This window comes from Sceloporus occidentalis, unplaced genomic scaffold (genome assembly GCF_023333645.1).
Source record: "Sceloporus occidentalis isolate IW3139 unplaced genomic scaffold, rSceOcc1.0.p SCAF_2, whole genome shotgun sequence".
NCBI lineage: Eukaryota > Metazoa > Chordata > Lepidosauria > Squamata > Phrynosomatidae > Sceloporus > Sceloporus occidentalis.
Window position 1 is genome coordinate 4,617,733 of NW_028316982.1, and position 26,883 is coordinate 4,644,615.

Below are 26,883 nucleotides of genomic sequence, written 5' to 3' on the forward strand. Positions count from 1 at the left end.
CTTGCCTTCTGTCCTCTCTGGGCTCCGGAAAGGAAATCAGGCGCCGCCGAGGGCGACCCTGGCCTCCTGAAGGCCCCCTCCGGAGGGAGCGGTCACCATGGCGACCCCTGAGGCGGCTCCGGGGTGAGTTTCAGGCCTCCTCTCGACCCCAAAAACAACCAGGCAGAGCGCAAGGCCTGGCGCCTCACCGAGGTCTTCTCCAGGGCTCTTTCCGCACAGCAGAAATAACCCGGTTTGGCGCCGCTTTCGCTTCCACGACTCAATGCTGTGGGATTCTGGGAGTTGTAGTTGTGTGAGGCATTTCGCCTTCTCTGCCAGAGAGGCCTCTCTGAGGCCACAACAAAAGCCCAAAACACGCCGCAGAAATATCAAGTCTGAGAGCGCTCTCGCTGCGCTGGCTCAGTGCGAGGGATTCTGGGAAGTGTAGTTTGTTGTGGCAGCAGAGCTCTCTGACAGAACTACACTTCCCAGGATTCCCTGGCACTGAGCCAGGGCTGTGAAAGTGGTGTCGAACTGCATTCGTCTTGCTGTGCGCCGGCTGTGGATGATGGGAGTGAGCAGCCCAAGAGAGCCTGGCTCTCTGATTCAAGCCTCCCTTTGCTACGGAGACACCATCAAACCCGGCGATGGCTTGCCTTGTGGCTGCCCTCCTCAGTCCATGACTTGAGGGCACACAGCGGCAACGAAGGGCAGTGTCTGGATCAAGGGAAGTCACAGTGCCTCTCTATTCTGCTCTGGTCAGGCCTCACCTGGAATCATCCTGGGCCCAGTTCTGGGCAACACAATTCAAGAAGCAGCTTGAGAAACTGGAGCCATCATGTCTCCAAAGGAGGGAGACCAAAATGGCAAAGGGCCTGGAAACCATGAAGCCCTGTGAGGAAGGCCTGAGGGAGCTGAGTATCTTTAGCCTCTAAGGCTAGCGGAGCAAAGGAAGGGAGACTCTTCCCATTTCTGACTTGTGAACACACTGAGAGAGACACAGAAGGGAAAGTAACAGTGGCATCCAAAACCAGGACACACACAGCAAGACCAAATGAAGGCCATGCCCCACAAGCAGGGGTTGAGGGAGCTGGGTGTCTTTAACTTGGAGGAGAGAAGGGGACATGGCAGCAGCCCTCTCTAAATATTTGAAGGGGTGATATATTGAGAGGAGGAGATGGAGCAACGGGTTTAAACCACAGGAAAAGAGGTTCTACCTAAACATTAGGAAGAACTGCCAGATGGTAGGAGCTGTTTGATAGAGGAAGACACTGCCTCAGAAGACGGCGGAGCCTCCTTCTCTGGAGGTTTCTAAGCAGAGGTTGGATGGCCATTTGCCAGCAGGGCTTTGATGGTGTCTTTGTGCCTTGCAGGGGGTTGCACTGGATGGGCCTCAGCATCTCTTCCTTCCAACACTAGGATTCTCTGCTTCTCTGAAATGGTGGATCCTGGGCCAGATGGCTGACCACACAAATACTAATGTCAACCCAGGCTAAATAGTCCCCAGAGAGTAAAACTGTGTTAATTTGTCAGCGTGGTATAATGCAGTTTTTTGGCCTGGTACGTCAAACCTGCTGAGTTTGCTTTTTTCTGATTCAGGAAGCTCAGTTCAGCTTTTAGGCAACTCACTCACTATATTTGCTGTTAAGTCTTGGGGAAAGAACTGTAATGACTCTGCCCAAAGGAGAAAGAGTAGGGAAAGGCTTATTTATTTTAAGTGAGAGGAAGGGAGATTGGCTGTATACTTGCAGCCTGGGACTATCTCACTCCCAAGTGGCCGCTGGTAAGTCTGCAAATATATCAGGATTCTGCTTCTTTGGGCAGCTCCCCTTCCCTCCTCTGCCCACTTTGGGCTGGTGATGTAGAAGGCAAACACGCCCATCTTTCCTGATGGAAATTACGTGCCAGGGATTTTAAATCTCTTTCATTTCCATCTGGGTGGATGGCTCCCTGTTAAGCACATTGACAGGCTTTGCCATTTTCAGAAGCTGCTTTATGAACCAGCTGTCAGCTGCTCAAGTGTCCGCTGTCTCCTGCTTGGATAGTCAGGAGCCAGCCATTAAAGACTGGCCATGCCCAGTGATACCAACAAGCAAGCTGAAGTTAGAGCGTGTCCAAAGGAGGGAGACTAAAATGGTGAAGGGTCTGGAAACCATGAAGCCCTATGAGGAAAGACTTAGGAAACTGGGTATGTTTAGCCTGGAGAAGAGATAGTTAAGAGGTGATAGGATAGCTCTGTTTAGGTATTTGAAGGGATGTCATATTGAGGAGGGAGCAAGCTTGTTTTCTGCTGCTGCAGAGAATAGGACACAGAGCAATGGATGCAAACTGCAGGAAAAGAGATTCCACCTCAACATTAGAAGGAACTTCCTGACAATGAGAGCTGTTAGTGGAACACACTCCCTCAGAGATTTTGGTAGAGTCTCCTTCACAGGAATGTGGAAAGTGTCCCAGGAAAAGATTGGTTGGTACCCTTCTTAGAAAACTCCTGTTCTTCATAGGAAACCATATATCCAGCCAAATGGCACCTGAAGTTTGGTTTTCCTTTACATGTTATTTTAACCTAAATCTGTCTAGTCAAGATCATGCAGGTCTTTCCCATCATGGAAGACTCTTCCTTACCAGCAGAAACTGCAAAGCACTCTTACCTCTTAGATTAGTGGTTCTCAATCTTTGGTCTTCTAGATGTTTTGGACTTCAGCTCCCAGAATGATTGGCCAAACTGGCCAAGGTTTCTAGGAGGAAACATCTAAAGAACCTGGAGGGACCAAAGTTGGAGAACCACTGCTTTAGATAACAGGTTAAGAGTTTTTTCTCCAAGACCTTTAATGGCTGGTAATGGTTCTGCATTTTATCTCATAGATGTTTAGCTGGTTGAAACAACAACAGATGATCTGCTGGCTGGTTGGTGCTTTGTCCATTTTATTACTTTAATTGGATGACTTTTCTTCCGATCTAATACTGGCTCTACCTCAGAAAAATAACATAAATATTTTCAATAAAAATGTTTCTTTTTATTATGTTTATTCTCTATTCCCTGCCATAAAATAGTAACATGCCAGGCAGTGAACAAGACTCCAAACCAATGACGCAGGAGAGTACAGTGAACTTAAACCAGAATAATTTAAAGGTGGAAAACATGGAGTAGGTAGAATAAAATTTCAAGTAGTACAAACTGCACATCACAAGAAGTCCATTATTTTTCTCTTGGTCTTACCCATTCTCCCAATCCATCCTCTTCCCTCTCTCTTTCTGTTCAGAAGATGTTGCAATCTTCCATGGAGAGCCAAGGACTACATTTTATGCACTGCTAGGTGGGCCAAGAAAATGATGCCACCTGGCTCTATTTGGGATGAACATAATGTTTCTGAACCTACATTTAAGCCACTTGGATATGCCATATTTTTCAGGGTGCATCTACACAATGGAAATAATGTAATTTGGCTTGACTTTAACTGCTATAGCTCCATCCTATGGAATCCTGGATCTGTAGCTTTACAAGGTCTTTAGCTTTCTCTGCCAAAGAGGGCTGGTGCCTTAGCAAACTACAAATCCCAGGATTCTGTAGAATGGAACCATGCCAGTTAAAGTGGTGTCAAACTGCATTATTTCTACAGTGTAAATGCACCCAAGGATTCTTGAACCTTCTGGTTATTATTGTTATTATTATTACTGTATTATTCCCAAAGTCAGGAAAAAGCACACAGCAGTAGTATGAACTGAGTGAGGTTCAGGGCCTTGAGTTCCTCTCTAAGCACTCCTTTGATATTTAAGTAACTGAACTAGACCAAATGGGATAACACAATTATTGTACCATGAATTGTTTATTCTTCAGAGTCTTGGCAAAAGGTTTTGCTAGCTAGGGCTGGGGCATGAGAGATTCAAAGCCTGTGCTAGCCCAGTCTTCCCCAGCCTGGTGCCCTTCAAATGTCCTGGATTATTACAGTCTCTGACCACTGGCCCCACTGGCTGAAGCTGATGGAAATTGTAGACTAAAACATCTAGAAGGCAGCTTGAGGAAGAGTGTGCTAACTGCTGAAATCCCATCCACCCACCCATCACACAGCGCCTGGTAGGTGACTTCCAGTATCTCTTGGCTTGATACCTGAACAATGCCCTGTCTTTTGTCTAGGGTGGTTTCTGCAAGAAAAAAGCCACCGGAGCTGTCAATTCTGGATGCCATCCGACAATCTGCTCCCCTGGAAGACTGCACAGACCAGCTCACCATCCTTGGCTGCATCATGCCAGTTTCGTATGAGGGCAGGAAAGACATCAGTGATGTGAGCACTACACACGCACAACTTTGAAGGGAAACCAAGGGTGTATACACCTTGTTTCCCACACAATCTGGAAAATACAGGTTTCACCCAAAGTATAATATGGTGTCACAAACCCCCCACCAGATGGGAGTGAAGAGCAGTCACTATTTCTTCCCCAAGGTCTCAGGAAGAATCTCTTTCCACCCTCCCAAACCCCTTAACTAAGCCTGTGGCATATCAGATGCAGCTGCTTTGCCATACACACAGACCCTTCCTACATCTGACCTTTAACAGTAGTTGTGGGCAATGATTTCAGGGTAGGCGGCTTCGTTCACCCACACCCTGAGACAATGGGGGGCTGTGTTGTTGTGTGTCTTCAAGTCATTTCTGACTTATGGTAACCCTAAGGCAAGCCTCTCATAGGGTTTTCTTGGCAAGATTGGTTCAGAGCGGGTTTGCCTTTGCCTCCCTCTGAGGCTGAGAGAGCATGACATGCCCAAGATCACCCAGTGGGTTTCCATGGCTGAGCAGGGATTCAAACCCTGGTCACCAGAGTCCTAGTCCAACACTCAAACCGCTACTTCACGCTGGCTCACTACACTTAAAGGACTGTACCCCCTGCTATATTTTCTGTGTCAAACAAAAAGAGGTGTGGCTTTTGTCCCCAAATAGCCTCTGGATGTGTGGACATTTTTGGCATGTTTTAGGGCTCCCTTGGCCATTATCGAGGTGGGAGAGGCTTTATTTGCAACAGAAATTGACCCAGAGTCTTCTGTTTGTTTGTTGTTTTAAAGGCCTCTCAGCAGCTTAAAATGGCCTAAGCTCTCCACCACCAAAACATGGCAAAATTGTCCCTTGCACCTGGCAAAACCCTTTTCTTAAAAACATCTGGTCCCTCTTCAGAAACACCCCAGGAGGCACATGGTGCCCATCAATACTTTACAGTGTGAGATTGGAGTGGATATTTTGCCTTCTCTGTCAGAGAGCTCTGGTAATGCAACAAGCTGCAGTTCCCAGGATTCCATAATATTGAGCCTTGTCAGTTAAAGTGGTGTCTAACTGGAGTATTTCTGCAATGTGGATGCAGCATAGATGGACTAGCAGTTTCTGTGGGAATAAGCAACTTCATATGCTCTGGTGAAATAAAAATCCTGTTGATTTAACAAATGCATCTGAGATTTGGAGAAAAGCAATGGCAAACCTAGTACAGTATATCTGGCACCTGCTTTGGATCATTTTTTAATAGCCTCCTCCTCTCTTCAACAGTTCTGATGGAGCTGGCCAGGCAAAAAGGCAGAGACTCACTTTCCCTCTCAGCCAGCAAAGCTGCCAGACCCAGAAGGCAGCCCTTCCTACCAGTACACTAGTTGACACCCCTCTGAGATGTCACCCAATGTAGTCTGAACCCCCGCGCCCCCTTAGTGATGCCCCTGGTTAGAAGAAATGTATGCTCTAAGTTGCTACCAAGTGTTTTGCTAGATAAGATGAGACCAAGAGTTCCTCTGGGGCATTACGATGATGCCTAGACAAATGTTTCTGGATAGTCTTCAAGGAGGGCCTGAAAGCAACAGCCCTCCAGTGTTGGTTGCTTCCCATATATGCCTCCTAATTGTTTTGCTATGGCTTCACTGAGCTCTTTCCTTCTTCAGCTTCTGTTTCCTTTGTTCACTATTGACTGTTGTTGTTGTTGTTCCTGTTCAGCTCGATGAGCAGGAGCTCAAAGCCATTCTTGGGAACCAGAAGGAGCTGAGCACTAAATACAAGAACCTTATGGAGGCCAGGGCCGAGAGCCAAGCCAAAGTCCCCATTGAGCTGGGCAGGATCACGGAGCTTGGGCGGCAGCTGGAGGATACCAGCAGTGACTTGAAGAAGTCCAACCACCTTTTCAGCTTGGCCACGAAACAAAGCTCTCTGTCATCTGATAACCTCAAGAAACTCCAGGCAGATAGGTGAGACCTGTAAGCCTGAACTTTTTCTTTAAAAGCCCTGCTTTGGAGTTGAGAGGTGCCACCATGGAAACCCAACTCCCTGCTGTGGAGTTAGGAGATGGTACTCCAAAGATAATCTTCTATGGCTGCATCCACACTGTTAATGCGGTTTGACACTGCTTTAACTACCGTGGCTCAATCCTATGGGATCCTAGACTTTGTAGTTAGTTGTAGGACCAGAACTCTCTGACAAAGAAGGCTAAATGCCTCAAAAAACTACAAACTCCAACATTATGTAGGATGGAGCCATGGCAGTTAAAGTGGTGTCAAACTGCATTATTTCCTCTCAACCAAGGATCACACAGTATGTATATATACCCCACTCACTTCCATGCCAGCATTCTCTGAAGATGCCAGCCACAGATGCTGGCAAAGTGTCAGGAATAAACTCTTTCAGAACACAGCCACATAGCCCATAAAAACCACAAAAAACTATGGATGCCAGCCATTAAAGCCTTTGAATTCACCTTCCCTTTAAACTTTCCACTCTACTGCTGAAGGCATGGGACTTCTAGACAGATTGCTCTCATGATCTGTTTGTTTCAGAGCTTCCATTACCCTCAGAAATGTGGAACTCCTGCCTGAGGCATTGTTGTAAAGTTTTATCCCTTTGTCCTGTGCTTCCTGCCCTGGGCTGTGGCTCTCTCAGAAGGTCAAGATTTTTCCTTCAGCCAACAGGGCAGGTGTAAGAAGCTACCTTTCTGTGCACAGACAAATGCAGTAAGTAAAAGAGGAGGATGGATGCAGACCCTGCAGTAAATGTCTAGTTGTTGTTGTGTGCCTTCAAGTATGTTTCTGACTTATGACAATCCTAAGGTGAACCCCTCATGGGGGGTTCTTGGCAAGTTTCTTCAGAGGGGTTTGGCATTGCCATGCTCTAAGCCTAAGGACAAGAGAGTGTCACTTGCTCAAAGTCACCTAATGGTTTTCCATGGACGAGCCGGGATTTGAACTCTGGTCTCCAGTTTAATGAATGAGAGTCACTCCTTTATCATGGGCCGACCCCTTGCTATCTTTCCCTGGCAGGCAATGGGCACATGACGTAATTTGGGACACAAAGGATGAACTGCTGACACTGGGAACCTTTCGAAGCCTGGAGTTAGCTGTTGAGCTAGAAAATGCCAAGAAGGCCAACATGCATGACCTGATCCTGAGGTGAGAGTTTCTTCTAGAAGAAGTCGGCTTCCACTGGGTCAGATCATCTAACCTGTGGATCTTCTATACTGCAGAATTATAGCAGTTTGACACCACTTTAACTGCCATGGCTCAGGGCTATGGAATTCTTACAAATGTTACAGAATGGATTTGTAGTGGTGGACGCTATTGAGCCTTCTTTGTCAGAGAGCTGTGGTGCCACAACAAACTACAAATCCCAGGATTCCTTAAAATGGAGCCATGGCAGTTAAAGCAGTGTCAAACTGCATTAGTTCTGCAGTGTGGCCACACAATATGAAAATGTCTGAGAATGCCTGGGATATTATTAGGAGAGAAACTCCAGATGTACAGCTACTCTGCTTTCTCAAGTGATCAACTAATATTCCATCACTGGATGCTAATAACAGGAAATATTTCCCTAATACCTAGAGATTCATCAGACATTTGGACCAATTTGTCCATGAGCACACAAAAGGGAGACATCCTGTTTGGCTGCGGGATGGGAATAGGAAGGTAACAAGTTGTCGTTAACTGCCCTTGAGCTGGCTCCGACCCATGGCAACCCTGTAGTTCAGTGATTCCCAAACTCTGGTTTTTCAGATGTCTTGGACTTCAGCTTCCAGAACCCTCAGCCATCTTGGCCAATAGTCTAGGATTCTGGGAGCTGAAATCCAAAATACCTGGAAGGCCAAAGTTTGGGAATCACTGCTGCAGGAGAAAGCCTCCTTATCCTCCACTAGCTCTGCATAGCTCCTGTAGATTCTGGCCCATGGCCTCCCAGACTGAATCTATCCTTCTGATGTGTGGTCTTTTCTACTGCTTCCACCTTTCCAAGCACTATTGTCCTTTGCAGTGAGTCATGCATTCTCATGACATGGCCAAAGTAGGACAGCCTCAGTCTAGTCATCTTGACTTCCAGTGAGATTTTAGTGTGATCTGTTAAAGGACCCAAGGAGGGTTTGGACTACACAGGAGAAGCTGGCCTGGGAACATTGTTAGAGGGGTCCCTCTAATTTTCCACATTTTCTTTTCCCTTTTCCTTAAGGGGCTTTTGGGTACTTCTGCTCAGAGGAAGTGAGTCAGAGACTTGCTCTGAAAGGAGCTAGTCTACATAACTATAAGGCCAGTGAATTGAACTCAAGGACAGAGTTTGGGGACAAAGGCTAAGCCATCAGGGGGTCTTTACACTTGTGTTTAGCAGGGGAAACCCACAGTTTTTTCAGAGTTTCCTTAAGACTTCTCAATATGGACACTGAAGGCCCTGCTGCAGTCACCTGCAACACCTGTGGGATGTTTGTCTTCTTGCCTAGGGATATGGGGAACTTTACCTGCCCCAAGTGCAAGTTGGTAGCCCTCTTAGAAGAGAAAGTACAGCAGCTGGAGGTCCAGGTCGCTACACTTCAGCATCATAGGGAGGAAAAGGTTTTCTTGACCAGAACGGACCAGATGGTCCTGGACAGGAAACACACAGAGGAAGTTGCTGGGGAAGAGGAGGTCATTTCACACACAACAGAAGTAGATAGTTGGAGGAAGGTCACACACAGAAGTAGGGAAACCAGGGAACATTCTGTAAGCTTACAGCTACAGAATCGATTTCAATCTCTCTCTACTATCAAGGATGATGAGGAACAACAGCAGGGACAGACTTCAGGGACAGAGCAGGGGACCCAGAGAGCTCCACCAAAGGGAACGGCCGCTACTAAGCCTCGGAGGAGGCGTGTGGTGGTCATTGGGGACTCTTTGCTGAGAGGCACTGAACCAGTGGTTTGTGGGCCTGACAAGATGTCTCGGGAGGTCCCTCCCTGGAGCAAAGATCTGTGATGTGACAGAGAGGCTGACAAGACTAGTCAAGCCTACTGACCATTACCCCTTTCTTTTGGTTCATGTGGGAACCAATGATACTGCAAGGCATAGCCTTCAGAATATCATAAGGGATTATGAGGCTTTGGGTAGGAAGTTGAAAGAGGTGGATGCACAGGTTGTCATCTCCTCTCTTCTCCCAGTCGAAGGGCATGGTCCAGGAAGGGAGAAGAAAATAGCGGATGTAAATAACTGGCTCCGTAGATGGTGCCGCCAAGAACGATTTGGATTCTTGGACCATGGGCTGCGGTTCCATGAGGAGGGACTTCTGGCAAGGGATGGGTTGCATCTCACACCAGTTGGCAAAAACATTTTTGCCAATAGCCTCAAGAATTTGATCAGGAGGGCTTTAAACTGAGTTATGTGGGGGAGGGAGACAGTATTCTGGAAGGCAAAAAGGCTGGAGAAGATAGTCAAACTGACAGAGAGGGAATAAGACAAACAGTGCAAGGGCCCAACAGTGGGAGGAAAAAGAACTTGCACAGGCAGCAAGGAAAGGGAACACATGGTCTTAGATGCCTCTACACTAATGCACAGAGCATGGGAAATAAGCAAGATGAATTTCAACTCCTAGTACAACAAAGCAAATATGATATAATAGGCATCACTGAAACCTGGTGGGATGAGTCTCATGATTGGAATGTGGAAATAGGGGGGTATAACCTTTTCAAGAGAAACAGGCCAAACAGGAAAGGAGGAGGAATAGCCCTATATGTCAGGGACATATACACCAGTGAAGAGATCCAGGACATCAATCCTGGAAGCCAGGTGGAGAGCATCTGGATAAAAATTAAAGGGCAGGGAAACAACAAGGATGTTATGGTGGGAGTCTACTACAGACCCCCAAGTCAGACAGAGGAATTGGATGGTGCCTTTCTAGAACAGATGACCACACACTCAGAAAGGAGAGATGTAGTAGTGATGGGTGACTTCAACTACCCTGATATTTGTTGGAAGTCAAACTCAGCCAAATCCTCAAGATCTAGTAAATTCCTCACTTGCCTTGGAGACAATTTCATGGTCCAAAAGGTGGAAGAGGCAACAAGGGGATCAGCTATTTTAGATCTGATCCTAACCAACAAGGATGACTTGGTTAATGAAGTGCAAGTGGTGGGATCCTTAGGTGGAAGTGACCATGTTCTCCTGGAGTTTGTTATACAGTGGAAAGGAGAAGCCAGGCATAGTCAGACACGCATCCTAGACTTCAGGAGAGCGGATTTCAGTAAACTTAGAGAAATACTGGGGGCGATCCCATGGTCAGGAATACTAAAAGAGAAGGGAGTTCAAGATGGATGGGAGTTTCTCAAAAAGGAGATACTGAAGGCACAAATTAAAACAGTTCCAGTGAGAAAGAAAAATGGGAGGTGTTGCAAGAACCCAGGATGGATGACAAAGGAACTTTCAGCTCAGCTAAATTTTAAAAGGAACAGGTATAAGAAATGGAAAAATGGGGAAATCACCAAAGAGGAATTCAAACAAATAGCTAGCATGTGTAGAGATAAGGTCAGAAAAGCTAAAGCGCAGAATGAACTCAGGCTTGCTAGAGAGGTTAAGAACAACAAAAAGGGCTTTTTTGGATATGTCCGCAGCAAAAGGAAGAAGAAGGAAACAGTAGGGTCACTGCGTGCAGAAGATGGCAAAATGCTAACAGAAGACAGAGAAAAGGCAGAATTACTCAACACTTTCTTTGCCTCAGTCTTCTCAGAAAAGGCAAAGGGTGCTCAACCTGAGGATAATGGAGCAGAGGACAGAATAGGGGAATTCCAGCACAAAATAAGTAAAGAGATAGTACAGGAATACCTGTTTAACCTAGATGAATTTAAGTCTCCAGGACCAGATGAGCTACATCCAAGGGTATTAAAAGAACTGGCAAATGTAATATCGGAGCCATTGGCAATAATCTTTGAAAACTCCTGGAAAACAGGAGAAATCCCAGCAGACTGGCGAAGGGCAAACGTTGTCCCCATCTTCAAAAAGGGGAAAAAAGAGGATCCCAACAATTATCGTCCAGTTAGTCTGACATCAATACCAGGAGGGATTCTGGAGCAGATAATTAAACAAAGAGTCTGTGAACATCTAGATGGCAATTCCATAATCACAAAAAGTCAACATGGGTTTCAGAGAAACAAGTCATGCCAGACAAATCTAATCTCTTTCTTTGATAAAATTACCAACTTGGTAGATGAAGGGAATGCTTTGGATATAGTATATCTTGATTTCATTAAGGCCTTTGACAGAGTTCCCCATGACATTCTTGCAAACAAGCTTGTAAAATGTGGGCTAGACAAGGCAACTGTTAAGTGGATTTGTAACTGGTTGACCGGACGAACCCAAAGGGTGCTCAACAATGGCTCCTTTTCATCCTGGAGAGAAGTGACCAGTGGAGTCCCACAGGGCTCTGTCCTGGGGCCAGTACTGTTCAACATCTTTATCAATGACTTGGAGGAAAAAATTGGGGGAATACTTATCAAATTTGCAGATGACACCAAATTAGGAGGAATAGCTAATACTCCAGAGGACAGGATCAAGATTCAAAATGACCTGAATAGACTAGAAAGCTGGGCCACAGCAAACAGAATGAACTTCAACAGGGAGAAATGTAAGGTACTGCACTTAGGGCGAAAAAATGAAATGCACAGATATAGGATGGGGGACACCTGGCTTAAGGAGACAACATGTGAAAGGGATCTAGGAGTCCAAGTAGACCACAAGTTGAACATGAGTCAACAGTGCGATGCGGCAGCTAACAAGGCCAATGTGATTTTAGGCTGAATCAATAGAAGTATAGTGTCTAGATCAAGGGAAGTAATAGTGCCACTGTATTCTGCTTTGGTCAGGCCCCACCTGGAACATTGTGTCCAGTTCTGGGCGCCACAATTCAAAAAGGACATTGAGAAACTGGAGCATGTCCAAAGGAGGGCAACTAAAATGGTGAAAGGTCTGGAAACCATGCCCTATGAGGAACGACTTAGGGAGCTGGGGATGTTTATCCTGGAGAAGAGAAGGTTAAGAGGTGATATGATAGCCCTGTTCAAATATTTGAAGGGATGTCATATTGAGGAGGGAGTAAGCTTGTTTTCTGCTGCTCCAGAGACTAGGACCCGAGGCAATGGATGCAAACTGCAGGAAAAGAGATTCCACCTCAATATTAGGAGGAACTTCCTGACAGTAAGGGCTGTTCGACAGTGGAACACACTCCCTCGGAGTGTAGTGGAGTCTCCTTCCTTGGAGGTCTTCAAGCAGAGGCTGGATGGCCATCTGTCGGGGATGCTTTGATTGTGATTTCCTGCATGGCAGGGGGTTGGACTGGATGGCCCGTGTGGTCTCTTCCAACTCTATGATTCTATGACCCATTTGTTTTTCTTGCCTTGGTCCAGGCCTCAGAGGGAGAGAACTGCTGGACCTGATCCCCTCCCCCCACCATTCCCTTCTCCTTTTGTGTCATGTCTTTTTAGATTGTAAGCCTGAATGCAGGGAACCGTCTATTATCATCCCCTCTGTTGTAAGCCGCCAGGATTCCCAGTGATTGGGCGGCATATAAATAAATCCTATTATTATTATTATTATTATTATTATTATTATTAGGCTGTCCACAGGATCTTCAGCACTCTTCTCCAGCACCATATCTTAAATGAATTTATTTTCTTCCCATTGGCTTTCTTCATTTTGCAGCACTCAGAGCTGTACATGGGAAGATGGGAAATACAATGGCTTGGCTGACTTCACTGCTCAGTCTTTACACTTTAGGATCTCCCTCAGTGTGGAGTCTCCTTCCTTGGAGGTCTTTAAACAGAGGCTGGATGGCCATCTGTCAGGGATGCTTTGACTGTGAGTTCCTGCATGGCAGAAAGGGGTTGGACTGGATGGCCCTTGGGGTCTCTTCCAACTCTATGATTTTATGATCTTACCTTTTATGGCTGCCCTTCCCATTCCTAGCCTTCTTCTTATTTCTTGACTGCAATCTCTGTTCTGATCAGTCTTTGATCCAACGTATGGGAATTCTTTAACTATTTTGATTTCCTCATTATCTCGGTTGAATATATGTATCTTGAAATCAGGTCATGGGGAGAATTGGGTATTTCTAGCTGGAGGGAGTTCGAACTGTGAGTGCAATCTTGCCAGAATGCTTCTTTGCTCTGGGGGTGAGGAGGGTGCCATGATTTAACCTCATGTATGGTCCGTTTGTACAGTCAGCCCTTGGTATCCATGGATTCAATCCATAACTTGAAAATATTTTTAAAATATATAAATTCCCAAAAGCAAAGCTTGATTTTGCCATTTTATATAAGGGACACCATTTTACTGTGCTGTTGTATTTAATGGGATTTGAGCATTCACTAATTTTGGTATCCATGGGGGTCCTGGAACCAAATTTCAGTGGATACCAAGGTCCCACTGTATATTTGCAAACAGAAAATGTTACAGAGACAAGGGCAGCTAAGCCCTGTAAGTATCTTCTGTCCTGTTTTTGCTGTTTAGAGCCAATGTGAGTAAATTGAGGGCTGTATCTGAGCCCCAGGACCATTTCTGGGGCCCCTTGAAAGGATATGTGTGTGTCAATATTTTGTTTTTGTCAAAAAACATTTTTTGCCCTCAAATGGGGCATTTTGAACAAGTTTTGCCCACCGCCCAGGAAGGCCTTTCTTAAAAATGGAACCAGAGGTGACTTCTGGGTTACTGTTTTGAAAAAAAGGCCCCAAGATGGCCAGGGAATGCCTAAAAACATGGCCTGCATCTGAACTGCAGAAATAATCCAAGTTGACACCACTTTAACTGCCATGGCTCAATGCTATGGAATTCTGGGAAGGGCACAGCTAAAGTAGTCCAGATGCAGCCATGGTGGACATGGCCCCTTTATCCCTAGACAGTGTAGAGGTGCATTTGGGGGCAACAAACAGGGTTTCTTTGAGGAGGGGTGCAGCGGGGAGTGTGCCTCCAAAACTTCTACTAGCCTCCCACAATTGCCCACCCAGGGTTTAGGTCCTTCTTCCCTTCTCTTCCCTTCCAAACAGGGACAAAAGCTCGGCTGTGCCACTGCTCCACTGCTGCCAGAGAACAAAACAGGGAGGCATTCTTTTCTTTTGCACACTGGCTACTTGCCAGGGAATTCCCTTTCTTAACAAAGGCTTTAACAACCACAACAACCGCATCTTGTCTTGTTTGTGCTTTGAGCCACTGTGGGAATTTTCTCTGCCTCCTCTCCCTTCCCCTTCCTTTCTAGGGAAATGATGGGAAGGAAGAAGGTGAAGAGCCTCCAGAAGCAGCTCAGTGACATCAAGAGAGAGAAGGATTATGAGCTGCAGGTGAGCCTGAGACAATGATCTTCCCTCAATTCCCTTCATTTCATGCCAAACTGAAAACAAATGGAATAACCTCCCTTTTAGGAACCCAGCAGAGTGCAGAAGGTTACTGAAGTATGTCTTGTTGTTTTGGGGGCCCAGCCCAGGCACTGAAATCCTACAATCTTAGTTGGAAGGGACCTCAAGGACATTTAGCCTAACCCCCTGTTACATGTATGTTGCATGCCTTCAAGTCATTTCTGACTTATAGCGACCCTAATGCAAACATATCCTGAGGTTTTCCTGGCACGCTTTGTTCAGAGGAGGTTTGCCATTGCCTTCCTCTGAGGCTAAGACCATATGACTTGCCCAAAGTCAGCCACTGGGTTTCATGGCTGAGTGGGGAATTGAACCCTGGTCTCAGATTTGTAGTCCAGCATGCAAACCACTATTCCATGATATATCCAGGGGCAGCTTTGTTGGCCAATACAGCAAAGTACAATAACATTCAAACTCCATAAAACACCAATGCCTTTACTGGGCCAACTAAAATGCACAAATACATGATGCAAGTTTTTGAAGCTCCACTGGTTTCTTCATCAGGCAAATGTGCTAAAAATCATTTTAAATTTATTTTAATTTAGTTTGAAAATCAAAAGTGCTTTTTAAGACTTTTGCTTGATGAAGAAGCCAGTGGAACTTCAAAAGCTTGTATCATGTATGTTGTTCATTTTAGTTGTCCCAATAACCAATGGTTTGTGCAAATGAGAAACCAGTTCTTCTGCAACAGCCTGTCCTAGAGTGACTTCAGAAGCAGGCAGAGCCCCCCCCCCCCCCCTTTAACACCGGAGATGACTGAATAGAATTTTAAAATGATGTTTAAACAGATATTTGTTTGCCCTTAATGGTGGAGCAGAACCTTTCTTTGTGGGCTTAGTTATCCTTCAGATGATCAACTTGTGTTTGGACTACATGGGTAGATGGGTGATGGGGTACACATAGTTAAAGCTCTTCCATTAAAACCAAGCACTATGTTGTACAGTTTGCCCTCCACATCCATAGATTCATCCACAGCTTGAAAATATTCCAAAAATATATAAATTCCAAAAAGCAAACCTTGATTTTGCCATTTTAGTGCGCCATTGTATTTAATGGGACTTGAACATCCCTGGATTTTGGTATTCATGGGAGTCCTGGAAACAAACCTCAGAGCATACCAAGGGCCAATACTAATACCCCACTATATATGTAATGGGACCTGAGCATGCATGGATTTGGGTATCCACAGGGATCCACACTGCATACTGTGGATGCATTGTATACCAAATTGAACACATTAGAACAAGCTGCCTCATCCTTTGATCCTTCAGCTGTTTTGTACTTTAGCTCCCAGAGATCTCCCAGGGATTCTGGGAGCTGAAGTCCAAAAGCTCTGGTGGACCAAAGGTTGAGAACTATTGCGTTAGTAAAATGAAGCTTTTATATGGAGAGGCTTTCAGTGGCATGAGCCCTTAGCCTCCAATCTGATCCAATTGGTTTTCTCCCAGTAAGCAGAAGGCTGAGTCTCTCATAGATACAGACTGAGGTAGAAGTCTACCCAACACGCCTGAAAAGCAGGGCAGAAGACAGTCTAGGCTGGAAGAATGCAACCTAATGATGCGGCAGAGCAGCATGTTGCTTCTGTTTAGGGATATAAATAAATCTTCATCCTTGGAAAATGAATAATTCAACCATTTTGCCCTCACTGCAAGAATGCTGTCGAAAACTATTTTCAGACTATTTTCAATTCAGGGTATATTCTGTGCAATCTATATCTAGATATAGGCATGTGTTTTTGTGTGTAGAAAAATGGCATTTTTTGTGCAGAAAACATTTCTGTGCCAAAAACAAATTTATATGGCATTCTTGAACTGAAAACACCATTTTCTGTATAGGAATCTATGTAGGAATCTTGTTTTCTACATAGAAAATACTGCCTTCTGCACAAAACCCATGCATTTCTCCCCACAGATTCTCACTTGTCTAATCTAGTTTTCCTGGTCAGAATTTTTTGACGCTTTCCAACAATTTTTTGAATATTTTTGGCTGTTCTTGCCATCCCCTTCCTTCTCTCCCACACTCTTCAACTCTCTCTCTTGTTTCATAGAACCGGAATGAGATGGTGGCGTATCTCAAAGACCAGCTTCAAGAGATGAAAGCTAAAACGGAGATGGAGAATCGCTACGTCAAGAAGGACAGAGGGCTCCAGGTGGCTCAAGTGCAGAAGAAATGCGCTGGGGCCGAGACAGATTTGCTGAATGAAATTGAAGTAGGTTCACACTCTTTCCTGGGCAGGCACACTGGGGGCAGCAGCAAGGAGGTCATTTGGGGGAGGAAATGGCACAGGTGAGTTACCAACAGGTAGAAGCTTTAAATGCTCTCAGGCTGCATCTGTACTGCAGAAATAATCCAGTTTGACACCACTTTAGGTGCTAAGGCTCAGTGCTGTGGGATTCTGGGGACTATAGTTTGTTATGGCACCAGAGCTCTCTGACAGAGAAGGCTAAATGGGTAGGTAGTCACAAAATTACAATTCCCAAAATTCCATAGTACTGAGCCAGAGCATTTAAAGTGCTGTCAAATTGGATTATTTCTGCATTGCAGATGCACCCTAAGATACGTAGTTAGTGCAAGGGTGGACAAAGTGTGGGCCACAGACAGTGGTTCAATAGGGATGTGTGGACCACACCGCGTGACTCCCCAGAAGGGTGTCACTTGGTGGGATGATACACCCAGGGGAGCAGCTACTGCCCTCTGGTTCTTGTGTGGCAACCGCTATGTGGCACTAGGAAGGCCTCAGGAAGGTGCAGGGTGTGTATGTGTGGTTGCTTCCTTTCTTTTAAAACTTTTGCATGGATAAGACTTTAGCTGTTCTAATTTGTTGTAAGCTGCCTTGGTGCCTGTTAGTTGCATATTTAGCATATGTGACATCTGTTGTGGATAATTTTTCTAACATTCTCCTTGATAAATTATTATTGCAGTAATAATAATAATTGGAGAGCCAGTGTGGCATTGTACTTGAGTGTTGGACTATGATCCAAAGACTCTGGAGACCAGGATTCAACACCCTACTCAGCCATGAAATGCGCTGGGTGACTTTGAACAAGTCACACTCTCTCAGCCTCAGAGGAAGACAATGGCAAACCTTCTCTGAAGCAATCTTACCAAGAAAACTCCCCTGATAAACCTATAACCTTAGGGTTCCAACTTACGGCAACCTTAGGGTTGCCGTAAGTTGGAAATGACTTGAAGGCACACAACAACAACAACAACGATTCAGTAGTGGTGGGAGAAACATGGAGTTGGTCCTGTTGCAGTGGTGGCTGCTGGGACCCCCCCAAAGAGTCAAGGAGCAGCTGTGGATGTGGGGCAACTTCATGTTTCTGCTGCCACATTACTGCCCATGTCTTTGGGGTCCTGGTAACCCCCGAAAAGATGGACAATAGCAGCTGTAGCAGTAGTCACAACGGCAAGGCTGACTCCACATTTCTGCTGCCACGTCCTCCTTGCTGCCTGCCCTTTCACCCACCTGGCAGCCTCTTCCGGGTCTGGAACTGCTATTGGCCAGGGAGACAGAGGAAGGGAGGAAACCATGGCCGCTGAGGCTTGGTGGGTGGAGAAGGTGATGTTCACCTCCATGCTGATGTTGGCTATGAGTGCGGTGAGCATCTCTTTTCTCTGTCCATTGGGTCACATTTGATTCTATACCTTCAACATTTGGGGCACAGTAGTGTCCTCCCAGTTAGGGTGTCACCCAGTGTGCCCACACCCCATTAGTGATATTCCTGGTTCCTATACAGAGAGAAAAGAGAGAGCTATAAGTTAAATCAGTGATTCCCAAACTTTTGTCCTCCAGATGTTTTAGACTTCAACTCCCAGAATTCCTGGCAATTGGCCAAGCTGGCTGGGACCTCTGGGAGTTCAACCCCAAAACAGCTAGAGAACCAGAGTTTGGGAATCACTGAGTTAAATGAATGACCAAATGAATAAAATAAGTCAGTGGTCCATGGACTAATACCGGCCCCTGAGCCAAATCAGCAATTTATATAGTATCATAGGCCTGTTACAGACGGCCAAAATAATGCTGCTTCGGGTCTCTTTGGAGGTATGCTATTTAAATGATGCATGGGTCCTAAGAGTCCGGAGGTCGCGCCAAAGCCACACTCCATTCCTAAGCACTGGAGTGCAGTTTTGGTGCAGCTTCCGCATTCTTAGGATGCATGCATCATTTAAATAGCATACCTCCAAAGAGTCCTGAAGAAGCTTTATTTTGGCAGTCTGTAACAGGCCATAGTAAATTATTCCCTCCCCACAGACAACATGGCATGATTCAAAATGTAATCATTTGCCACCAAAGACAAATGACAGCAACAGATCATAATCAATTTCCAAAGTGTGCTCCTGACAGCTTCCAAAGCATCATACGGTTCAATGGTGGGCCATGTCTAGAATTTGTATGTGACATGTATGTTATGAATGGGTGCCATACAGTCTCCAAAGTGTCTTCAGCTGTTTTGCCTCTGGCAAGGTGAAGTCTGAGTGTCAATTGCTCTAACAATAGGAGAGTCCAAATTTGATCTGACCACTGACCAAGGATAAACCTTGTAACTTCTTCTGCATCCTTGCTATCTCTGTCCTTGTTGCATAGAGCAAGGTAGTTATAAGATCTTGACACGGGATATTTTCATTTGCTTTATCATAAACTGACAAAAGCAACAAAGAACTGTGCATCAATTTGACTAGTTATGTTAAAGCAATCACAAACCGCCAGCCAAAGTGTAATTATTTTAGGGCAGCAGACCCATGTGTTCCAGTTTGCCAGTATCATTACAGTATCCAGTTTGCCAGTATCCGCCCCCCCCCCCTGCAAACTGTGCATTTTGAGTAAAAATAGTTTATGAGAGCCAACATGGTGTAGTAGTTAGAGTGTTGGACTATAACTCTAGGAGACCAGTTTTTGAATCCTCACATGGACATGGAAACCCACTGGGTGGCTTTGGGCAAGTCACACGCTCTCAGACTCAGAGGAAGGCAATGACAAATTTCCTCTGAAGAAATCTTGTCCAAAACAAAACAAAACAAAAAAAAAAAAAACAATCCCATGATAGGTTCATCTTAGAGTCACCATAAGTCAGAAATGACTTGAAACCACATAACATTTTTACACAATAGCTTATTAATTGGGGTGGGCCCCTGGGGTCTGGACATATGGTCTTGGAGGGAGGGAAGCAGCCCCAAACCCCAGTCATCTGTTGTGCTCAGCCTGGCATGGAATGGCATAGAGTGGATGGGTTTGCTAGAAAGATAGAAAGGGAGCCCTGATGGTGCAGCAGTTAAATGCTAGTACTGCAGCCACAAGGTTGTGAGTTCGATTCCAGGGCTCCAGGGTTGACTCAGCTTTGCATCCTTCCATAGATCGCTAAAATGAGAACCCAGCTTATTGGGGGCAATTAGCTCACATATTGAAAACCGCTTTGAGACTACTTAGTACTGTATTAAACAGTATAGAAATGTAAATGCTATTGCTAAATACTATCAGTCCAGAGAGGCACCTTAGAACATATTTGGTTCAAAGCAAATTTTTCGCTTTCTCCTCTCTCAGAAACTGAGGAATCAAATAGACCAAGAGATGAGGGTTCACAGTGACATTGAGAATTTCCTTAAGCAGCAGCAGGTGGTGAGTAATGATCCATTTTCTGAGGGTCTATTTATGGTAGTACTGAGAGTAAGAAAACCCACACATTTTTTGTCTTTTCCTCCTTCATCCACTTTGGCCAGAGTCTTGCATCCAAGCCTTAAGTTCCCCTACAGAAGCAATTGGACATTTTTGCCTAATGCACAACATACACATTCAGGGATAGGGTTTTCTTAGAATTTTAACTGTATCTTGTTTTATTGTTGTAATCCGCTTGGATTCCAAGTGATTAAGCGGAATATAGATGATAATAATAATAATAATAATAATAATAATAATAATTTGAAGGTTGAATAAGTGGAGTAGCACCTCCTTGTGCTGTCATGGGCACACTTGTGGCTGCGCATTGTGTTGGGCAATAATTTGCACATGGCCCTTCAACACAAAAATTGCATTGAAAAAATTGGGGGGTGGCGGGGGGGGATACACAGTGCTAAGTGTTTGTGTTTGTGATTGTCCCAGAGCATAGAAGAGAAGCTGGAGTACTGGGTGGACAAGTACGAGAAGGAAACAGAAGCTAAGCAGCAAGAACTCAACGCCTTGAAGTCTTCCAGAGCAGCCGACCAGGCAGCACTACAGGAACTGGCCAAGCAGGTAGGAAGGAAAGCAAGCACTACTCAGAAACAGAAACCCTCTCCTTAAAGAGAAAGTTCTCAAGGAGACTGCCAAGTTAGGCACATTCCAGACACGCCAATAGTACGTGCTCGGCACGTACTAGGGTTATGAAAGGGCGTCCGGAACGGACGCCCTAACCCTAGTACCTGCCGAGCACGTACAAAATGGCGGTGCCCATTCTACATGGGCACCACCAATTTGATGTAGCGGACGCTTAGCGTCCGTACGTCGCAGCGCAGAAATGACGCCGCAAGTGTGCCATTGGCACCTTGTGGCATCGTTACCGCGCCGCAAAAAGAACCTGCTTTTTGCGGGTTCTTTTTGCTGTGCCAAGGAATCGCGCAGTTTGTCCGCTGCGGTTCCCTGACGCAGCAAACACCGGCACCGGCAGACCGCCCTTTTGGGTGGTCTGTAAAGTGCCACAGTCTGTTTTCTCATGTGGGGGGAATCTAACAGCACCTCTGAGACTAATATATTTCAGGATGAGGTTTTGTAGACTCCATACCACTTCATTGGATGCATCAGAATTAATCAGATGCATCATTAGAAGCCTCTGTAAGCACATGCATGCATGCGCACACACACAGAATCATAGTGTTGGAAGAGACTGAAGGGCCATCCAATCCAACTGCCTGCCATGCAGGAAATCACAATTAAAGCATCCCTTGTGACAGATGGCCATCTGGCCTCTATTTAAAGACCTCCGAAGAAGGAGACTCCACCACCCTCTGAGGGAGTGTGTTCCACTGTCAAACAGCCCTTATGTCAGGAAGTTCCTCCTAATATTGATGTTAATATCTACACATACACATATGCATACACACATTTTGAGATGTGTGGTGCTGGAGAAAAGTGCTGAGGTTACCACAGATGGCCAAAAAGATGAACTAACTGGTCCTAGAACACATAAAGCCCGAACTCTCCCTAGAAGCCAGGTTGACAAAATTGTCATACTTTGGACAAACCATGAGAAGTAAAGACTCATCAGAAAAGGCAATGATGCTAAGAAAAGAGGGGATAACTCCAGAAGGCTATGAGCAATTGGAGAGACTGTGGGCCTGAGCCTACAGGGCCTGAGCAGGGAGGTAGAGGATAGCGGGCCTTGGGGATTTCTCATGAGTTGGGGATGATCGAAGGTAAACTAACAACAACTAGAACACCACACACACACACACACACACACACAAACACACAGAGTTGTACATACACAAAACATGTTGGTATGATTGGCTGGAATTCATAATCACATCCATAACTGACTTGTGTTCATGATCCTTATATATTCACGATCCTGGTAATAGAGTGGGAAATATACAGAGATCATAAAAGTCTCCCATTACTGCATTACTGGGCATCAGCCACTGTGAGCAATAGAGAGCTCTATTCTCCTGTCAGTCAGGATGCAATATACTCATATTTCCATTCCCCTCCTGCCAGGGATCTCCGATAAAGATCGCTGTCACAATTAACAGACTTCTTCTCAGCAGCAGCAGCTGATGCTGTCAGGCTGGATCGGGTGGACTGAGCCAGCAAGTGCTACTTAGCTTTACTCTTTAAAACCACTGCTAAGACAATTACCAAGAGTCTAGATCAGCTACTTAGTATTCTTATCTAAGAAGCTGGTCTAGAATCTCGGTGTCAGGTGATGTGTTTGCATCTTACCTGCCATAAATTTAGGGGTAGATTGAGTTACAGTGATAGCCTATGCAGTGTAACAAATAATGTAGAAAAATGGTTATTGCACAGGTGACATGATAACAAAATAGGGGAGGCAGGCATGGGTTGTAATGTCCAAGGTCATTTGGCTGGGAAGAAGGTATGGGAGAGAACCAGAGTTGTTTTGAATATGTAACAGAGGAAATACCAATTCACCAAGATTTTGAAATCGGATGTGTTTAATTAAGCAATGTTAATGCTTGCTGTTTAGTTCGGACAATGGCCGTTTCTAGTGTGGACCCAATTACTGAATAAAGGACTGCTGAGTTTTAACTCCTGAAGCCTGAATTTCTGAACCTGATTAACTTCTGGAGATGACACTCAGTCATTGTCTTACTGATGACTTTAAAGAATAGCTAAAAAGGACAAAGGTGGGAAACACCTTTGCATTCAAACCAGCAAGACAACATATTTTGTATTTCTGTCATTTCAGCTCCCCTCCCATTTGTTTATGTCTGTCTTCAGAGGATTAACTTCACACATCTGATGAAACACAGGCTGGCTCCAACTATTAGTTGGATTAGCTGACTATCAGCTATGTTCCAATTCACAGGAATACAGTTTAAAAATACATAAATATCTACTGGATCAGTTTTCTAATACAAAATTAATGTGTTGCAATGCATCCAACCACTGGGTACACCCACATCAAATGGCATTTCAAGGATTTCTTTTGAAAAAGCCATAGCAGCATCCAATAAACTCAAAATATTGTGTGTGTGTTTGCTTGATGAGTTGCAATTTTAAATCTGCTCAAAAGCTAGACATTGAAACTAGCCAATTTTTACTGATCAGCTTTATAAGACCACACAACTCTTAATTCCATTTGATTCTCACTTCAAAGAGATCAACTGACATGTTTTCAAGAGTATTTATAATCCTGCAGTGTCAGAGGATACAGATTGGGTTCAATGCCTGCAGACACCCTTAAAACAAGTTCTAGACAATATGCCTTTGCCTTTTTTGCAGTGCCTGGCATGTGAGCAAGCCATCATTGAAGACCGGAAAGAGAAGGAGAATGCCCGGAAGAAGGTAGAACGGGATGCGCTGGAGATGAAGAGCATCCTGAAGGTAATACTGAGTGGATTGACATGCCTTCCGGGCCTTTGCTGGCCTGAGGATGGGGGAGAGGAGAGAACCTCTCCCTGTTCTCAGGTCTTCTCTGTTCCTGCTCCAAGAGCACACATGCAGGACTTGGTTTTACTTGTTTGATTCTACAGTTAAGGGCAAGGGACCTTTTCTTCCATTCAGGGCTGTATACCAGGGTGGGCTCACCTGCTTTTCCTTTTCTCTCACCCCTGGCAATGCTCTTGCCAGAAATCTGAACTGTTCCCCTTTCAGGGCATTTGAAATCAGAGCAAGAAGAAAAGCAGCATGCTCTGCAGCCTTCACCTAAAGGGGTCTGGAAGGACATGATCTCCTTTTATGTGGCCCTAGTGGCAGCAATATGCAGGAAGCAGCCTTCTTCCTTCCCCCAATACATTTTTACAGTCACCATTTTTGGTGGTGGTGGGTCCTTTGAGGCCTCTGCCCAGCTCTACCTCCAACAGAGCCATCTCCTTAAGACCGTTTTCTGCTAAATAAGTTGTGGAGTTACTCTGGAACTGTAGCTGTATGGTAGGAGAGGCAGCCAACATCACCAAGAGCTGCCTTACCCAGCATGCTCTTGCTCCTTTGAGTCCAAGTGGTGCCCTGGTGGCGCCCTGGTGGCGCAGTGGTTCAATGCCTGTACTGCAGCCATTCACTCAAAACCACAAGGTTGCGAGTTCAAGACCAGCAAAAGGGCCCAAGCTCGACTCAGGCTTGCATCCTTCCGAGGAGGTCGCTAAAATGAGTACCCAGACTGTTGGGGGCAAATTAGCTTACTTGCTAATTAGCTTACTTGCTGTTCACCGCTATGATCTTTGGAATGCGGTATATAAATAAAACAAACAAACAAAACAAAAACAAGTGACTGCAAGATTGGCCTGGAAGGAGAGCGGAAGAAGGAAGCCACACAAGCAATGCCTGAAACCCTACTGAGGCCGTCACCATCTCCAGTGCATCTCTGTCAGCTGTCGCCTGGAGTCCCTTCTGAAATATATTTAGTCCTTTGGGTGTTTACATAGTATATATGCAAAGGATATACATATATATCAACAGTGGGCAAAGTGTGGCTCTAGAATGTTCTAGAATGCCCCAAATACACTATAGGGAGTGTAAAGGATGTTTCACAATGAAGCCCACTGGGAACACATTTTGCAAAATTGTTCAAAGAATTATTTTGCCTTGAATTGCCCCCCCCCCCCCCCCCCAATTTTGGGCTCAGGCCAAGTAGAGGCCTTTTTCGAAACAGGAGGCGAATAGGAAATGGCTTCTGCTCACTTCCTCTTGTTATAATAATGCCTCTCCAAGGCTTAAAATAGCCCCAGAAGCCCCCAAACATGTTAAAAATGTATCCTCTCTCCTTGAGGGCAAAACCTTTTTTTATTTTGTGAAGTTGAAGGCTTTCATGGCCAGCATCCATAGTTTTTTTGCAGGGTATTTTTGGGCTCTGTGGCTATGTTCTAGAAGAGTTTATTCCTGACGTTTCACCAGCATTTGTGGCTAGCATTTTCAGAGAATGCATTCTAGAACATGGCCACAGAGCCTGAAAAACCCACCAAAAACGATTTTTTAATTTTCTTATGGGAGCAGTTTTGTTGAGAGATGTGGCCTTCCAAGGTCTTGGGGAGGGAGGGGACAGAGACATAGTATGGAAAAGCAGCATGCAAAGGGGTCTTGCACCACCTTTGAAACTAAGGCTGCATCCACACAGCAGAAATAATCCAATCTAGCACCACTTTAACTGCCATGGCTCAGTGCTGTGGAATCCTGGGAATTGTTTGTTGTGGCACCAAATCTCTCTGATGGAGGAGGCTAAAAATGTTTCACAAAACTGCCATTCCCAGAATTCCATAGCACTGAGCCATGGCAGTTGAAGTGGTGCCAGACTGGATTATTTCTGCAGAGTGAATGCAGCCTAACTGAAAGAAAGAAGCTGGTAGAATCCAATCTATGAAAGCTCATGCTATCAGCTTCTCTCTTTCGGTTAGTTTCAAAGGTGCTACAAGATCCCTTTGCATACTTATTTTTAAGAAGCAAAGAAGGCAAGGTCTGCTATGTATCGTGAAAGCTCATGCCACCAACTCTTGGTACAAGATCCCTTTGCCCATTCATTTTTAAAAGAGGAAAAGTGGGAAAGGTCTGCTATGTATTGGTTGGAGTGACTGGAGCGCTGTACTGGAGATGGGAGAAAGGGCAGGGAGAGAGAGAAAAACCCTCTCTAGACAGCCCTGTATTGGAGGCTTGTGGAGACCGAGACTCATCCTGGACTCCTACATTTACTGTCCTGGGTGCATCAGCTTGTCTTTCTGATCTGGATTGTGGGGATTTCTGAAACACATGCCAGTGTTTCCCCAGCCAAATGCTTCCTTGGAGTGTGTCCAAGTCAGGCCTTTCTGAGGCTTGAGCTGGCAGCAATAAGATCTATGTGGGCATCAGATGCCGTGGCCAACTTAGTACAGACAGGCAGCAGATGGAGCCCTGGGAGGCAGGCCAAGCCGCTTCCTTCAAGATTTGAGGGAATCCACAAATGCAGGACCGTTACAGAGCAATCTTTCCTGGGAACCCATGATTAGCCATGCATACTGCTGAATGGCTGGAAAGGAAAGCAGGCGCCAAAGGCTTCTCTCTCTGTTTCTCTCTCACCCTCTTCCTTTTCCTTCTTTCAGCTGCAGGCCTGGTGGAAAGGCATGATGGTCCGTAGATTCCTGGGTCCTTATAAGGCCCTTAAAAAACTCTTTGAAGAAGAGCAACCAGTCAATGAAAAAGGAAAGAAAGGCAAAGGAAAGCCTGGACCAAAAAAGAAAAAATGAGGGTGACCAAGGATAGCACCACCACCAGCTTCACACCGTGCTTTTGGGCAACAGAGTGGTTTGCAAGGGGACACCTGTGTTCAAAAATAAAATGTTTAGCACTTAACTCTTTCATTCTAAACAGTGAAGCACGATCTTGTGAAAGTGAGCAGGCACAGAAACACAGGCAGACTTTTTGCATCGGTTACTCTGGAACATGTGCTATTTTGTGCTGTGTTTTAATAATTTTTATTTCATTTAACAAATGGAAAAAGGGAATAAAACATGAATAGACACATCTGACTCATCTAAAGATCTGTTTCCCCCCCTAAGGTTCAGGGAAGCTACAGACAGCAATGTGTATTTCCGATATATTTGAATCCCAGTGGTCCCCTTCATAGATGTGCATGAACTTGTGGAAAC

At 45.3% G+C, this 26,883-nt stretch overlaps 1 protein-coding gene across 3 annotated transcripts; it reads left to right on the forward strand.

Moving 5' to 3' along the window:
• Positions 1–9: 9 nt before the first annotated feature.
• LOC149317897 (dynein regulatory complex protein 9-like) lies at positions 10–26,756 on the forward strand. Of its 3 annotated transcripts, XM_089508621.1 has the most exons (10): positions 11–123; positions 4,112–4,259; positions 5,940–6,187; positions 7,253–7,381; positions 14,463–14,544; positions 16,667–16,828; positions 20,162–20,236; positions 20,717–20,848; positions 23,555–23,656; positions 26,338–26,756. In XM_089508621.1, the coding sequence occupies exons 1-10, from the start codon at positions 98–100 to the stop codon at positions 26,479–26,481; spliced, it is 1,248 nt and encodes a 415-aa protein (XP_089364747.1). In that variant the 5' UTR covers positions 11–97; the 3' UTR covers positions 26,482–26,756. The 3 variants fall into 3 exon arrangements, with proteins under 3 accessions (XP_089364748.1, XP_089364749.1, XP_089364747.1); XM_089508622.1 differs by lacking the exon at positions 20,162–20,236 and having other exon boundaries at positions 10–123; XM_089508623.1 differs by lacking the exon at positions 7,253–7,381 and having other exon boundaries at positions 10–123.
• The last annotated feature ends 127 nt before the right edge of the window (positions 26,757–26,883 follow it).

Bases quoted from the DNA above. Each gene is read 5' to 3' on its own strand.
- LOC149317897 (XM_089508621.1), top strand. From the start codon at position 98: ATGGCGACCCCTGAGGCGGCTCCGGG. The intron at 7,382-14,462 runs GTGAGAGTTTCT...CTTCCTTTCTAG, and splicing joins ATGCATGACCTGATCCTGAG to GGAAATGATGGGAAGGAAGA. The intron at 20,849-23,554 runs GTAGGAAGGAAA...CCTTTTTTGCAG, and splicing joins TACAGGAACTGGCCAAGCAG to TGCCTGGCATGTGAGCAAGC.